The sequence below is a fragment of the Beta vulgaris genome, chromosome 8, assembly GCF_026745355.1.
Source record: "Beta vulgaris subsp. vulgaris cultivar EL10 chromosome 8, EL10.2, whole genome shotgun sequence".
Lineage (NCBI taxonomy): Eukaryota > Viridiplantae > Streptophyta > Magnoliopsida > Caryophyllales > Amaranthaceae > Beta > Beta vulgaris.
The window spans coordinates 411,069-427,003 of NC_079209.1; the positions used below are offsets into that span (position 1 = coordinate 411,069).

The 15,935-nt window shown below is 34.1% G+C and overlaps 2 protein-coding genes across 6 annotated transcripts; one reads left to right on the forward strand and one right to left on the reverse strand.

Annotated features, from left to right (window-relative positions):
• Positions 1-3,523: 3,523 nt before the first annotated feature.
• LOC104909125 (pentatricopeptide repeat-containing protein At1g71490) lies at positions 3,524-9,571 on the forward strand. 5 transcript variants are annotated; one of them, XM_048634465.2, is made up of 4 exons: positions 3,524-6,332; positions 6,422-6,528; positions 6,604-6,697; positions 8,316-9,571. In XM_048634465.2, exon 1 carries the CDS (start codon positions 4,208-4,210, stop codon positions 6,251-6,253), a length of 2,046 nt encoding a protein of 681 aa, XP_048490422.1. In that variant the 5' UTR covers positions 3,524-4,207; the 3' UTR covers positions 6,254-6,332; positions 6,422-6,528; positions 6,604-6,697; positions 8,316-9,571. The 5 variants fall into 5 exon arrangements, with proteins under 5 accessions (XP_048490422.1, XP_048490421.1, XP_048490420.1 ...); XM_048634464.2 differs by lacking the exon at positions 6,604-6,697 and having other exon boundaries at positions 3,524-3,726; positions 4,099-6,332; positions 8,313-9,571; XM_048634463.2 differs by having other exon boundaries at positions 6,422-6,697.
• Positions 9,572-13,290: 3,719 nt separating this feature from the next.
• Positions 13,291-15,150, reverse strand: LOC104909127 (jasmonate-induced protein homolog). Its single transcript, XM_048634939.2, has 2 exons — positions 14,253-15,150; positions 13,291-14,118 (listed from the first exon to the last, which is right to left on the reverse strand). The coding sequence occupies exons 1-2, from the start codon at positions 14,607-14,609 to the stop codon at positions 13,933-13,935; spliced, it is 543 nt and encodes a 180-aa protein (XP_048490896.1). The 5' UTR covers positions 14,610-15,150; the 3' UTR covers positions 13,291-13,932.
• Between the last annotated feature and the right edge of the window lie 785 nt (positions 15,151-15,935).

Genomic DNA, 15,935 nt, shown 5'->3' on the forward strand with positions numbered 1-15,935 from the left:
TTTCTCTCTCTTCCTTCGGATTCAACTCAAACACAATAATGGAGATCTGAAATTCACTCATTTCTCTCAATTTTTTCTCGCCGGAAAAAAAATCTGATTTTCAATTCTTTTCTCTCTCATCCTCCCAAACCTTCCAAACACAACAATGGAGATCTGAAATTCGCGGAAAAAAAAATTCAAGATATGAAATTCACGAGATGAACGATGAGATGATGATGACGCGGACTCGAGATGATGATGATGATGATGAGGCGGCTGAAGAGACCCACGACCCATCCACGACGATGATGAAGACCCACGACCCAGATCTGATTATGTTTTGCTCATTTGTTTTGTTGTTGTTTTGTTCATTTCCCCTCAGTTATTCGTATTGCATAAACCAGTTGAAGATTATGTGCTCATTTACCTAATTTGTGTTGGATGATTATTGGTGCTTAGTCAACTCTTATGTACTTGCTCTAGTCTTTTTTTTTTTTTCTATTCATTTCATCTCTTTATTCATTTTCTTTTTTGCTCACCTGAAATTAGTTTGTTTTGATAACTGCTCATTTGCACCAAGTTTGCTCATTTTCTTAAATGTGTAGAAATACTTGCTCATTTGCTCATTTTACTCATTTACTCATTAGCCCATTTTGCTCATTTGCTCATTAGCCCATTTTGCTCATTTGACAAAAATAGCCTCGGGTGTACCATGAGCATGGTACACCCAGGTTTACTTTAAAGATTCTCTAACATTTCTCATGATATATATCAGCAATTATTTTGTTATTAATTGGTTTAGCTTTTTTAGGATTTATAGGTGTAGTTTTGTAAGCTGAGAAAAATCATAGGTCATTATCCTCCAAAAAAGATGCGACTCTACCCTTTGTTTTCATAAATATCTATGACACTTAATTAATACCACATAATTTATTAATTGTCAATGATACTAATTTCAAAGTAATAAATTAGAAAAAGATATGATGTTGATTTGGCGTGAAAGTACCAAAGTTTTTCAATTATCAATATCCAACAACATAACCAAAGATGTCTTGGCCAAGTGATTAAGATTGAGGTGCTGTGAACAATATGTCACAGATTTGAATCTGTCCTCCCCTTATTTGTACTTTGCACAATAAGAGGTTATTTTTTGACAATGATACATATATTTTTAGTTTTGTATTTGTAAAAATTATAAAATGTACATATTAATAAAATACATACTAAGGGTCTGTTCTCTTCGGCATAAAACAACTGAACTGAACTGAACTGAATTGAGCTGAAATGAACTGAAATGAATAGTGATATGTGAGAGTAAAAGTATTGTCAAGAGCTGAACTGAACTGAACTGAACTGAATTAAACTGAACTGAACTGAATTGAAAATAAGCTGGGGAGAACAGACCCTAAGACGAATCTAACAAGATCACACATGACTATGTTTTTATTCACATATAAATCACAAACGAGGGTCAAAGTACAATTTTGTGAATAGTGTAAAATGTCAAAGTGTAACAATTAAAATGAAACGGGGGGAGTATAAGGGAAGGAGAAGCTACGATGTTCCCATAGACAATTTCACTCCTATTCCCTTTCTAAATTACAAAACCAATTTCAACCAAAACGAGACTTCAAAAAAAACTGCTAGAAATACAATTATAACAATCAATCACAAGTCAACTAAAATCGATAGAATTGTATAATTCACGACTTCACGTTATATAATTCACTAAAAAAATTCAATTACAAACTATATTCTCAAGAACCATTTACAATTGCATACTCAAAAAAATTACCAGTACACTACAACTTCAATACAAATTACAAAATAAGAAAAACATAAGATTTCATGGGGTGATGCACATTTGTCGGTGGATCAAAAAATATGAAATGTAACAACATGAACTATTACATTTATGAATGATAAGATACTACCTCCGTTGCTTTTTTAATATTTACACTCTCACTTTTGACACTATTCACAAATTTCCTTTTGACTATCATTTGTGATTTATGGTTAAGAGAAAATATAGTCATGTAGGGTCTTGTTTGATTCGTCTCGATATTTACTTTTAGAATATCGACTTTTTGTATTTATTTACAAATACAAAATTAGAGATATAAAAGCTCAAAATAGTGCATCCACATGCGTGAAAAGTGTAAGGGTAACTATAAAAAAAGAACGGAGATAATACTACCTCTGTTTTTATTTAGTTGCAACATTTTGACTTTCACGCTTGCCAATGTACAATTTCAAATCGTTTTATCTCTAATTGTATGTAAGTAAAAATTATAAAAATTTGATATTATGAAAGCTTACATCGAAACGAATCAAACAAGACCCTACATGACTATATTTTGTTTAACATATAAATCAATAAATGTGGTCAAATAAGAGAACATGAATAGTGCAATTTGTCAAACGTTGCAACTAAAAGAGAACGGAGGTAGTATTTGTTTATATTTTTTGATATCACGATCTCCCAAATCAAGATACTAGTTATAGCTCTTAAAATGAGCAAAAAATAGCATTCTTATGCCATACGCATAAACTAGTAAATTGACATAAAAATGATCACATATGCATAAAAAAGCTCAAACAAGCCAACCGCTTAACAAGTCGATCACAAATAAAAGATATGTGACCAATAAATCTTAATTTCTTATCAATCTTTACCCGAATAGGTTACGCTCTAATTTTTTGATATGAGATAAAATGAACTGAATTGAATTGTTAGAAATTAAACTGAATTGAATTAACAGAATGCTAAACATGAGTGTTTGAAGTGTAAAAAAATGAATTGAACTGATAAAAAGTTCAAAAGAACCAAACCTAAAACTCAACAACTAGACTTATTTACAATCCTACGTATTTTTAGGTATCCTGTATACTGTATGCACACCAAAACCGAAAAAAAGTGGCAAATTTGAACAAACAAATAACAAAAAGAAACAAGTAGCTAAAAGCAATTATCATCTCAAAAGAAAGAAATAACATGTTATAACGGATGTGAGAGAGAAACAAATAATGAATTCAAAAGCAACAAAAACAGACAACAGATTTACGTGGTTCACCAATTTGGCTACGTCCACGGCAGAGAGAGGGAGAATATTTTTATTGATGATGATGAGAGGAATACAGAGTTACAAAAGTTATATAGACTATCTTAGTCGAATAAACGACCTAGGGCTACTCGAAAATTTAACCCGTCTAATAACAATTAATGAAAATACGCGTCGCAACTTATCCACAAAACCGCGAGTCGCTGAATTGGCCGCGAGTCGCGGTGCTGGCCGCGAGTCGCGGTTCTGGCCGCGAGTCGCGGTCAGCTCTCGTCAGCTCTTCGTAAAACGATCATAACTTTCTCGTTTCTTATCGGAATTAGGCATATGACCTATCGTTGGAAAGCTCTCGGAACAAGCTATGACCTCCACTTTGAATCACCTCAAAATCATTTATAGATTAAGAGATATGTCCATTCAAAGTCAGCCTTATGTCATTCCTTTTTCACGCATTCTACCAAATACCTTCATGCTAAGGCACCATTCAAGGCACTATTCTTACATAACAAAACCCTAACTTTCTGTCTAAAAAGTTGATAAAATCAGCACATAGAACTTCCTATTTCCATCATCAAATTACGTTTCCCTAATTTGAAGAACATATAAGAAGAGTTGGAGAACAATTTTGCGAGGAAATTAATCTTTTTGGAAGAGACCAGAAAGTCGGATCTTCCAAAATTTTAAGGTTAGTCAGATGTAATTTTAATACCATTTTTAAGATTGAAAACTTGAATCTTCCGCACATTTGAGGGATAATTTACAATACATATTTAGTTTTATAAATTTTTCGACATTGTTAAGCTCAAAAAAGTTTCACATTTTGAAGTTTAGTTGTACCAACTAAATCCGCCATTGATACGCCATTGTTTTGCACTAGTGGCTTTGTGGGTTCTATTATGTTGAAGCAGTCATTGAAATTGACAATGTTTTAGTTAACAATTTTGATATCAAATTGTTGCATTTGAGCACATTTTGGTGTATTATGCAATAATCCTATTGCTTGTGTATGTTGTATTCTCATTCATCGGTTGTTTCGAACGGGCGGTTTGTATTTCAGATTGAGGCATGTATTTCTAGAAATTGAGAACAAGAATTTAGCAATATTAGAGTGCAACAAAATCAGTTGGGTGAAATTAGTAAGAGCATTATAAAATAGGGGGAAATTGATGTTTCATACTTTGGTTACTTCTTTGAAAGAGTTTATTAGTCAGGGTGATCTCAGGAAAGCGTTTAGAACGTTCTCGTCAATTCAGATTTATGTCGCTACTTCTGCTTCGTATGATCAAATCCTTGAGCCGATAGCTTTGCTGTTAGTAGCTTGTTCTAAGTTCAAGTTGGTTCAACATGGTAGGCAGGTCCATAGTCGGATCATTAGTTTAGGTTTAGATCAACATAGGTACTTGTTGCCAAAGCTTGTTACTTTATACTCGAGTTTTGGTCTATTGACTGAGGCACATTTGATAGTTGAGAAATCTAGTGTTCTACATCCTTTGGTTTGGAATACCCTTATAGCTGCCTATGTAAGAAATGGGCTCTCAAAGGAGGCTTTGTGTGCTTACAGACAGATGTTGGATTTTGGAATCAGACCAGATGCATATACGTACCCGTCTGTGCTTAAGGCATGTGGTGAACAGTTAGATCTTCGTTTTGGTAGAGAAGTTCATGGTTACATCTTGGTCAGTGAATATGGAGGGTCTCTGTGTGTTCAAAATGCATTGATCTCTATGTATGGTAAATGTGGAGAAATTGAGGTTGCTCGTTTGTTGTTTGACAAGCTGCTTAGAAAGGATGTATATTCATGGAACTCTATGATTTCTGGATTTGCTTCTAAGGGTATGTGGGAAGAAGCATTTGTGATGTTTGAGCAAATGCGGCTTGAGGGTGTTGAATTGAGTATTATAACATGGAACACCATCATAGGTGGGTGTTTGCGAACTGGAAACTACATGAGAGCACTTGATCTGCTTTCTCAAATGAGGGCCTGTGCTGTTAATTTGGATGCTGTTTCAATGGCAAGTGGTTTGAGCGCTTGCTCTCACATTAGAGCTATAAAAGCAGGGAAAGAGATCCATGCTTCTACTATCCGTGGGGGTTGTGTTAAATTTGAGAATGTTCAGAATGCTTTGATTACCTTGTATGCCTGGTGTGAAGACCACAGACATGCACATATTGTGTTTCGAAAGATGGAAGAAAAGGATATAGTTTCTTGGAATTCAATAATATCAGGCTATGCACATTATGGAATATATGAGGAAACTTCCTTTCTCTTTAGAGAGATGTTGCTTTGTGGCTTTAAACCGAATTATGTTACTATAGCAAGCATTCTTCCCCTGTGTGCCCGAGTAGCTAATCTGCAACATGGCAAAGAAATTCATGGCTATATTGTCAAGCATCAAGGTTTCAGTGAGTATTTGCTATTATGGAATGCACTGGTGGAGATGTATGCAAGAGCAGCAAAACTTTCAGAGGCCAAAACAGTGTTTGATTTGTTGACTAGGAAGGATGTCGTCACATATACTTCTCTAATATCTGGCTATGGAATTCTAGGAGAAGGAGAAGTTGCATTGAGACTATTTGAGGAGATGAATAGTTCTGGAATCAAACCTGATCATATAACTTTTGTTGCAGTTTTATCAGCATGTAGCCACTCAGGTCTTTTGAAACAGGGTCACTTGCTCTTTGAAAAAATGTGGAGTTTGTATGGCCTAAACCCTTGCATGGAGCACTATGCATGCATGGTGGACCTTTTTGGTAGGGCTGGGTTGTTTAAGAAAGCAAAAGAGATCATAAGAAGGATGCCTTGTGAACCAAGTGCTGATATGTGGGCTACTCTAGTTGGAGCATGTCAAATCCATCGGCACATAGATTTAGGAGAGTGGGCAGCTGAGAAATTAATGGCATTGAGACCCAGGAATTCAGGGTATTATGTGTTGATTGCTAATATGTATGCTGCTGCTGGTTGTTGGGACAAGCTGGCTAGAGTTCGGACATTTATGAGGGACTTGGGATTGCTTAAGCCCCCAGGTTGTGCCTGGGTTGATATAGGAAGTGGTTTTGAACCATTTCTGGTGGGGGATCCATCCATGGAACTATCACATGATATATTCCCCTTACTGGAAGGACTGACTGAGAATATGAAAGATGCTGGATATGTTGCTGAGTATGTTATAGATTGTGAGGGTTTTGAGGAGCAAAGTGTTATTAGTGGCTAAGAATTGGCAAATCATGTATGGAAAATGGATCTATATGTTGCACAAGCTGGGGAAACACATATATTGTGACATTGTTGCGGTAACAACTTTCAATCTTTTTTTGTGTCTGAGACTAGACATCTTGTCACTTTACATCTCTCATCTTTTTCTCCTTTTTTTTTTTTTTAGGACCGATTAAGATGGGATTCAGCATCTTTATGAGCCACTGCACAAAGTTTATTACATGTTCCACCAGAGATGAGTTGGTGCGAGCTCTTGCATCCCTTCTTTGACAGGTTCGTGAACTTCCTAGATTTGAAGAGTAGATAATTACTGTCATTCTCTCTGTGAAGCATCAATGAATTTTGCAGCTGTACTTTGGACTTGAGCATATTGATTGCCTCCTTTCACTACATTGCTCTATCCACCCTTCCTTGCAAAATCCCCCTCCCAAGAAGTATAGAGGTCCGATTCTGGTCCATATTTTTCTTCTCAAATTATAAGATTACATCTCCTGAGAAAAATCTAGAATCTCACTACCTCATTGCCTGATGTATATCACATTGTAAAGGTTGGAATATAGAGATTGTGAGAGAAGTACAGCAAGGGGTTACATTTTTTTGCTGAACTGAGCTTATTTCGTTTTGCTGAACTTGAACTTATTTATGCTGAACTTTACTTATTTTTGCTGAACATAACTATTTTTTGCTGAAACTTGTTTTAATAAGTTAGAGAAAAACAAAGCCTAAATGTGTCTAATATCACCGTATTCCTTGGTAGGTGAAACAATCCACTGAAAGTTTCTTGAACTATTTTTTGTCTTTAGATAGGGCTATAACTTCAAGCAGATTTCTCGTGATTTATAGGCTCGTTATTGAAACTATTGATATAGAACTGTAGCTAGAAAATTTTCATATTAGGCATGTTGCGTCCTTTTGAGTGGCTAAGTCCCGAAAGTTATTCTCTCTCTCTACCTCTACCTTTTGCTCTAGATAAATCTGTATAATCAAAGCCCAATTCCTTCTTTCTTCATTTGTCCTCTTCCCTCTATCTTAATTCATTTCCTGAGCAATAGCCGGATTATCAAGAATCTTTATCAGTAATTCATTGGATACATAGTGTAGCAATTTTGGTCGCTTTGTTTGACTTTCTACAGGAATATGTGGTACAACCTGAGATTTTGATTTTGAGCCTTTGCTCTGTTTCTTTTGTTGTTATTTTCTTGGTTCTCTATTTTTTGCTCTGTTTCTTTTGATGTTGATGGTGCAATACTCTAGTTTTTAACTTACTTTGTTCGCTGCTCTAGCTTCTTGCTGTTCCAATGTCATCAAAAGGACTTGGTTCAATCAGTATCCACAAGCTATTAATTAAGCTGTTCTGCAGTTCTGCTTCTCCTTTGAAACTTGTTAATTTAGGGACTTGATCTTTACATGTATGATGTATGCTTGTTAAACTTCGAAATCTGCTGAGATGTAGTACTTGGGGTTTCTTTACAAATTTTAAAATGAGACGAGTGCACAATAAATTATCGTATGACGGGAGTAACTTTTTCCCCTAAACGGGTCACGTAGAAGTGACCTTTTAATGTACAAAGCAATGAGATAAGGGTTTTTTGATTTAATCGAAGGGTTTTGTGGCAGATGGAGGTACAATTGACACTATTGGCACTCAGTTTTTTCATAATGGTGTTATTTGTGAACTTCCTTAATTCATAGTTTAGGAAACTGGAGTTGTGGGTTTTGTTATTCCTAGAATGTTTTGTTGTCCACAAACACTAGTTCCTTAAGGTGCCTTCTCTTCACCTTGAAAGAAATCTACTTCAAGTTCAGATAAGTTCATAAAAGTTCCAACACCTTACAATTTACAAAATAAACTTCAACAAGTAGTTCTATTAAGTTAAGATAGGCTAGATAAGTTCAGTTTATATGAAAATCAGATTAGTTTAGGAGATATAAGGTGAAGAAATCACACCCTTGATTTTTTTTGCTCCAGTTCTTATTCTTGCGGTCTTCCATTTGTTTGACAATGTTGTTTATTTTTGTTCTACTGGTTTATCTTCACCTTTTTTCTCAATTATCAGCAGAGTTAAAAGGGTGGCATCTTCAGCAACCTTTTCATTGCCGTAAGACTTAGAACAGTGCCAAGCCGCCAACACCATAGTTCTTTCTGCTATTTGCTGCTGCAGGGATAGGTCCCTAATCTGGTCCTGTGCTGCAACATAAACAACATGCAAGATCAGATGCTTCCAAGGGAAATTTTCTTCCATTACCCATTCGGGCAGTAGAATATGCCTGATCTCACTCCTCAACACAGTAATGTCTTGGAGAGCTAATATTTCCTGGTGGATGTCCTTGAGTATTACAATATTGGCCAAGGTTTGTCAATGCACATTGCAAGTGACCTTGAGTTGTGAATGTGAATTATGTTTCCCCCTATAATCCCCTGTGACAGTGATGGTAACATTGACTTGTTGACGCTTGATGTCCGAGCTCAACAAAAAGGCAGTCAAGTCCTGGACCATAGTTACGGAGTCCATGTTTATGGTGACGGGTACCCAGCTCTCAGGAGTACCTTTAGCACAAACAAGGAAACCGGGACAAAAGGATTTGATGTTGGCGGAAGCAATGAGGAAGTTGCGGTAGTAGATGGAGATGTTGGCGTCCTGGTAAAGGGTGCCTTGGCTAGGATTGCCAATTCACAAAGAGAGGTTGAAGCCAACGCTAAGGGTGTACGGAGTTTGAGTAATAGTAGTAGCATTTTGGTTATTTTTAAGGGTGAAGGGAATTGTTGTATTAAGTGATGAGACTTGGAATTCTGGGGAGTGTGGTGATATGTCAATGGGTATAAAGATTGCTATTAACACTACTGCAGCAATAAAGCCTACACACATTGTATTTGAGAAGGACTCGGATTATTTTGCGGAATATATGCTCTATTATATCCTTCATCAACCAATTGATTGAAACATGTAACAAGTACGTACATGTCTAAGATTTACCACGACCAACAAGAGTTCTACTCCTTATGAGTTATGACCTTATCACACGAATACTCCGAATATGGTAATTAAGATATGCTAGGATATATAAACATCTAGATGCGTAAAAATTCCTTGTATTATCTTGATTTTACTTGAGACGAGAGAAATGTCTAGACACAAGCTCCACCATGTTCTTGTTCGACGATGCGAGCTCAATCTTAGTCGATTGTAACTCAGTTACAACTGAAAAAACTTGATCCTGAATACTTTGAAGTTTTTCTTTCATGTCTTCATTTTCCATCCTTGAATTGAAAAGTTGGTGTTGTACCATATGTAATTCCATTTCTACGTTTCGATAATTCTTCTTATTAGTATCAGAAACTTGATCATGACGCTCCTTGATCTCTTTAAACAACTCAACTTTGAACTTTGCAGCTTCTAACTCGAATTCCTTCACAGATCGTTGTTGACTAAGTACCTTCTGCAACTCCACATCTTTGTCGAGCTGCTCCATTCGACAAGCCAAAAGCAGTTCTTTAAGTTCCTCTACCTCTTGCTTTGAGGCTTCCCAACCCTCCTTGTTCGCCGACGCCTCACCCTTGGCAGTAGCAAGTAAGCTAGTCATATCCACTACTTCCTTGTCCTTCTGCTGTAGCTCTTTTCGTAGTAAATCGTCGACAGAGTTCGGCACCGTCACTCCGAAAGGAGACCAATCAAATCTTACATTATGGTGTAACCGATCAAAGCCTACACTTAACATCCAAATATAGCATGCTCCATTACAGTTGACAAATACTGTTCCTTTTGCTCCTAAACGAAGTGAATCATACAACTTTTGAAACATATGTTCTTTTATCTCAGTTCCATGTATAATCAATTTATCTTTGTCCAAATTTATATCGCCTATGATTGAATGTTTTGGCCACTCCTTGAAGTTAACTTTCTGATAACGCATCTTCTTGTTTTCGTAAGGAGCAATAAAAATATGAGGAGTTTCGTCTAGATTATATGTTGTCATTTTGTAAGATTTCGAAGGAGAAAGAGATGTACAAGGATTTGGGTGATTGAGATTGGCTTAATTATGTGAAAAATGAAGAACAACAAAATATATAAAGCGTAGATTTATAGTGATGAAAATACAAGACTATTGAAAGAAACGAATCTGCTACCTTCCCTAGACTACATGAAATTATTAATCTTGCTTGGGTCAGGGATCGAACAGGCTACCTTCCATAGCCTAAGTGAAAAAGCAACCTAACAAGTTATCATTAATGTAAATTATTAATGAAAGTTGAAACAAAAGGGTAAAAAGGATAATGATTATAAGAGAATGAGCGAAAAAGGATACTTTATTATCAGAGTTTGTCTTGTAAGAGACCGCCTATCTTTAGATTAAAATCAGGCAATGGTAAGTCTAATATGAAAAAGAGAATAAGCCCAATAATGACTAGTTTAATTTCTTTTACTCACTAGTTTAATCCATTTAGTGACTATCTCTACTTTTATATTAAAATTAGGCCGTCTCTTTTAATAATTTTTGTTATTATCATTGATAATTTACAGCAATTTACAGGAGAGTTGTACAGGAGGAAATTAACATAATTGGCAAGAATAAAGTGAGATATCCCCTCAAAAAAAAAAAAGGGAGATAAATATCCCTAGAATAAAGGAGAAGATTATGCCTAGAATATGTACATAACTAGCTTTTTATGCACGCGATGCGTGCGATGATAATTTTAGGCCTAATTATTACTAAGTAATCAACAAAAAGAGAATAAATATTAGTATTTAAGTTCACCTCCATTTGTTGAATAAGATGCTCTGAAATACAATCAAATTGACATTACACTCCTAAATTTTTTTTCTTTCTTAAATAATAAAAACCCTCCACATGCAATCCATTTTTTCAACTACATAATAATCGACTAATGTGAAATAACTTTAAAGATTAAAAGAATTAGGTACCTGTTTGAAAGTTCGAAAATCGCCAAGACGAATGTGTGATATGACTGTCAAAATCTTATGTTTTTCTCAGATTTGTGTTTATAGGTAATTTTTGTGAGTATGTAATTGTGAATGGTTTTTGAGAACAATGACTTGTAAGTGAATTTTGTGAATGTTTGTATGTATTGACGTTCTACTATAATATTTAACAGCTTATTTTCAGTTCAGTTCAGCTCCAATCAGTTCAATTCAGTTCAGTTCAGTTCAGCTCCATTCTTTTATAACCATTTTGTTAAATATTATTATTATGTTGGTATAATTTATTTTACTAAGGGCCTGTTCTCCCCAACTTATTTTCAGTTCAGTTCAATTCAGTTCAGTTCAGTTCATTTCAGTTCAGATCAGTTCAATTCAGATCAGTTCAGTTCAATTCAGTTCAGTTCAGCTCTTGACAATACTTTTACTCTCACATATCACTATTCATTTCAGTTCAGTTCAGTTCAGTTCAATTCAATTCAGTTCAGTTCAGTTCAGATCAGTTCAGATCAGTTCAGTTCAGTTCAGTTCAGTTCAATTCAGTTCAGTTCAAATCAGATCAGATCAGTTCAGTTCAGTCCAGCTGTTTTATGCCGAAGAGAACAGGCCCTTAATTACTCTTATTATTATTATTATTATTATTATTATTATTATTATTATTATTATTATTATTATTATTATTATTATTATTATTATTATTGTTATTATTTATTTTTATATCATTACTATTAAGTATTATTATTATTATTATTATTATTATTATTATTATTATTATTATTGTTGTTGTTGTTGTTGTTGTTTCTATATATTATTTTGTTTATTATAGCTTTACTCATTATTATTACTATTATTATTAGTAGGAACATGGTTTAGGTCAAAGCACAAATAAAACCACGTTTTTTAGCCCATAAACCAATTAAATCGCGTCAAAACGGTTTATGATGTAATTTTCGCGGTCCAACCCAATCATTATTTTTATTACTAAATATTATTATATTATTAAATCTAATTATTAAAATTGTAATATTAATTTATTTCTTAGATATTATTGTTATTATATATCATCATCAAGTATTAATATATTAATACAAATAATACTCCCTCCATTTTTTTTTAGATGTAACATATTGACTTTGGGCACTATTCATCCAATACACTTTGACAACTAATTGTTATTTATACATAAGAAAAAATATAGTCATGTGGGGTCTTGTTTGATTCGTCACGGTATACACTTTTCAAATATATATTTTTTATAATTTTCACTTTTATACAATTGGAGATATTATCGGTCAAAGTTGTGCCTCGACAAATGTGAAAAGTCCAATGTTACATCTAAAAAAAAACGAAGGGAGTATAAAATAATAATTATTAATTATCATTATTATCATTAATTATTATTATTATTAATAATAATTTAAGATTATTAATATTATTTATTTATAACTATTATTTAAATATATCCAAAATACTATTATTATTATTCATTATTATTATTACTTATCATTATAATTATTATTTAATATTCATAATATTATTGTTTAAATATTATTTATATATTTATTACATTCAATTTAATTTAATTCAATTCAATTCAGTTCAGTTCAGTTCAGTTCAACTCCAATCAGTTCAGTTCAACTCTAATCAGTTCAATTCAGTTTAGCTGTTTTATGTCGAAGAGAACATGCCCTTAGTTTGTAAATTAATTTTTAGTTTTTTGTAAAGTTTCTGATCATGTGAGTGATTTGCGTGATTTCTTCAACGTGATTTTCTTAATTCTTTGAGTGATTTGTAAAGTTTCCTGATATAAGTAATTTGTTTGATATTTTGCAATTTAATTTCCGGTGGCTTTTTTGAACCCCCATTTTGGTATTGATATTCTTTTTGTAATTTAAAAGGGGAAGAGGGGTAAAATAGTTAGTTCAAAAGAGGACACCATAGGTCCCCTCTTTCCTTATGTAATAGAGATATTTACTAGAGAGAACAGAAGATGTTGATCTTGGAGAGATCAATCTTTATCATTTATTTTTCGCAGTTTACAAATAATTGTTACACTTTATTTTGAGGAAAGTAATTCTAAAAAAATAAACATGAGAGAAGTGCAATAAAGCATATCTAATTTTTGGAAAAAGAAAAAGAACCATTCAAATATTAGATAGATTAATGGGGTAGGTGGGAAGGTTTAATAAAATGGATCGTGGGACATATGAGGTAGAAAAGTGTATAAAGTTGATGTCACGTGTCATCATATAAAGATAAAGCAAAAGTGTAACAATTAAATAAAAACGGTCTAAAAAGGAAAGTGCCGCACTTAAAATAAATGGAGGTGGTATATTGTTTGCTTCAGTTGGATTCAGCCAACACGAAAAGCAACCATTAGCTTGAGAAAAGTTGATGTTCATTTACATGTTATATTCTTGCGCCAAATAATTCAAGACATATTTCAACATCTATTATGTTCGACTTAGTTAAACTAACATGGTAGAAACATGCAGGGTAGATAGCAACTTGCAGCTTCATTCCTTGTTCTCAGTCACAAACTCACAAGTGCCTCCCCCTCATAATAAAATTAGAACATACTCAAACAAAGACAGCACAATAAGTAACAAAACAGGCATGCAGCAGAATGCAGATGATACAACATATATTGTTGATCGGCACAAGTCAAGTACGTAGATCACAATGAGTACATGATCAAGTAATTATAATTGATCCAATGTACGTAGTAGGAGTATGTTTTTTAACCATTGAAGGTTGCAGTAAGCACGCTTCCACTGCTGGCGTCGCCGCTCACAGTCGCATACACGGAAGTTCCCGTCATAGGGTCAGATACATAAGCTATGTAGCTAGCTTGATTCAAGTTGGCTTCGATTTGTGCCCAGTTAATGATATTGAACCTGCTTAAAGGGCCGCAATCGGCATAAACCTGCATTGCACCATTATATGAACAAAAAAAATTAATACAGTTAGTTGTTTCAAAATACTCGCTACACTTCTCTTTAATTATTCCGTATGAAGTAATTATAATTGTTTTTGACGTCGATAATGTTGAGTACTTACAACTGTTCCAAGACTGTTGTTTGCAAAAGCAATAAGCCATCCACATTGAACACCAACATGATTTCTGCCGACATAAGCCACTCCGGCTTTAAAACCTCCAATAATTGGGTCTACGAGTGAGAAAGCACCCATAGTACTCATAATATATGGAAAGTCTCCCACAACGGATTCCGACCATATGTGCCTAGATAAAATGTTTATTGAACCCAATGACGAATTGATCAAGGTCCCCATTAGCATGTTAATGTTTACGCTATTCTCCTCGGAGTTGTCTAGGCCTTGATCTATGACAACGCTAGCACGGTCTCCATTCGCCATATCTTTAGAGACAGACGACTCCTTTGCCTCCTCGTTCATCTTATCCAACCTCGCTTGCTATTTAACAGGGCCGTCTTAAAAAGGATGGAGAACCTATGCAGATAATTGACATTAGTCTCTTAAATTAAAATAATTATACATAACTATACAATATAAGTATTTACTATTCATACAAAATTATTATCATATAATAATATATTAACTTCTACAAATAAAAAAAGTACCTAAAACATGAGCATCAAGATCGTATGACTAAAGTAAACAATGATTTTCCAAATCTTGAGATCCTTCAAGATGAGAGGTCTCTTTACACGCTCTAATAGACGGCCCTACTATTGCTCTCATAGTCTCATCAATTGATCGAGTTGCAGAGAAAGAAGCGGAAAAAAGGGAGATATAACTCTTGAATGTAAGTGTGGTTTTTGTTATGGCTAACTTACATGTGTGTGTGTTTAATTATCTTTTGCTAATTATATATCCGTGCTTTGTCATTATCATCGGTTCCCTGAATTATATAACGTGTTAGTAGTTCCTAGTACTAGTTTTCAAATTTGGGATCTCTAATCACGCCGGAGTTATGGGAAAAATTCTCATATAGACATATAGTAACAGCACATCTTACATGTCCATATGTGTTTTGACTTGTGATTAGACTAATAAGAAATTCATAATCTTGGAGTATTAATGGTGCTACTAGATATACTGATTTCTAGATTCTAATATGAACGGTAAAAGATTCCCCCATATCCACGCTAGTGTTCATGTGTGTTTCTGTCTAGAAATTGTCAAAGGTAAGGGCGGCAGAGTCTTGAAATCTCGAGAAGGTCTGAAGAGCTGAGAAAGAGGTGGACTCAAACAATGTGTAATCGCATTTTGGTGCTGTGTTGTACCCACTGTATATCATTAACAACATTATCTTTATTTAAAGTCTTAGCTTCAAAGTACTAATCAAAGCAATTTAGAGATTGTTATTGCATATAATTATATATATCTTTCTTTTGACTTTAGTATTATACTCTCAATTTGTATATTTATTGAGTATAATAAATGTTTGATATGTGTAGATTTGAAGAATAGATTTTTTTTTTATAATTCATATTTGCATTTTATTAAAAAATATGGGAGAAAGAAGACCTCTACTGGTCACCGAGTATTCCTTCTCAGAAGAAGGAAACTTTCATAGTGATACCACACCCAATGACGAGGAGGTTTCTAACTCCGAGAGTTACACACAGACCATTACAAATATGAATCTAGCTCCTCATTTAGCTTACAATTGTTGGTATTTTACCACTAAAGCTCCGTTTGGTAGAGCGTAAAACATTTTCAGTGTAAAATTATTTTCATGGAAAATAATTTACAGTG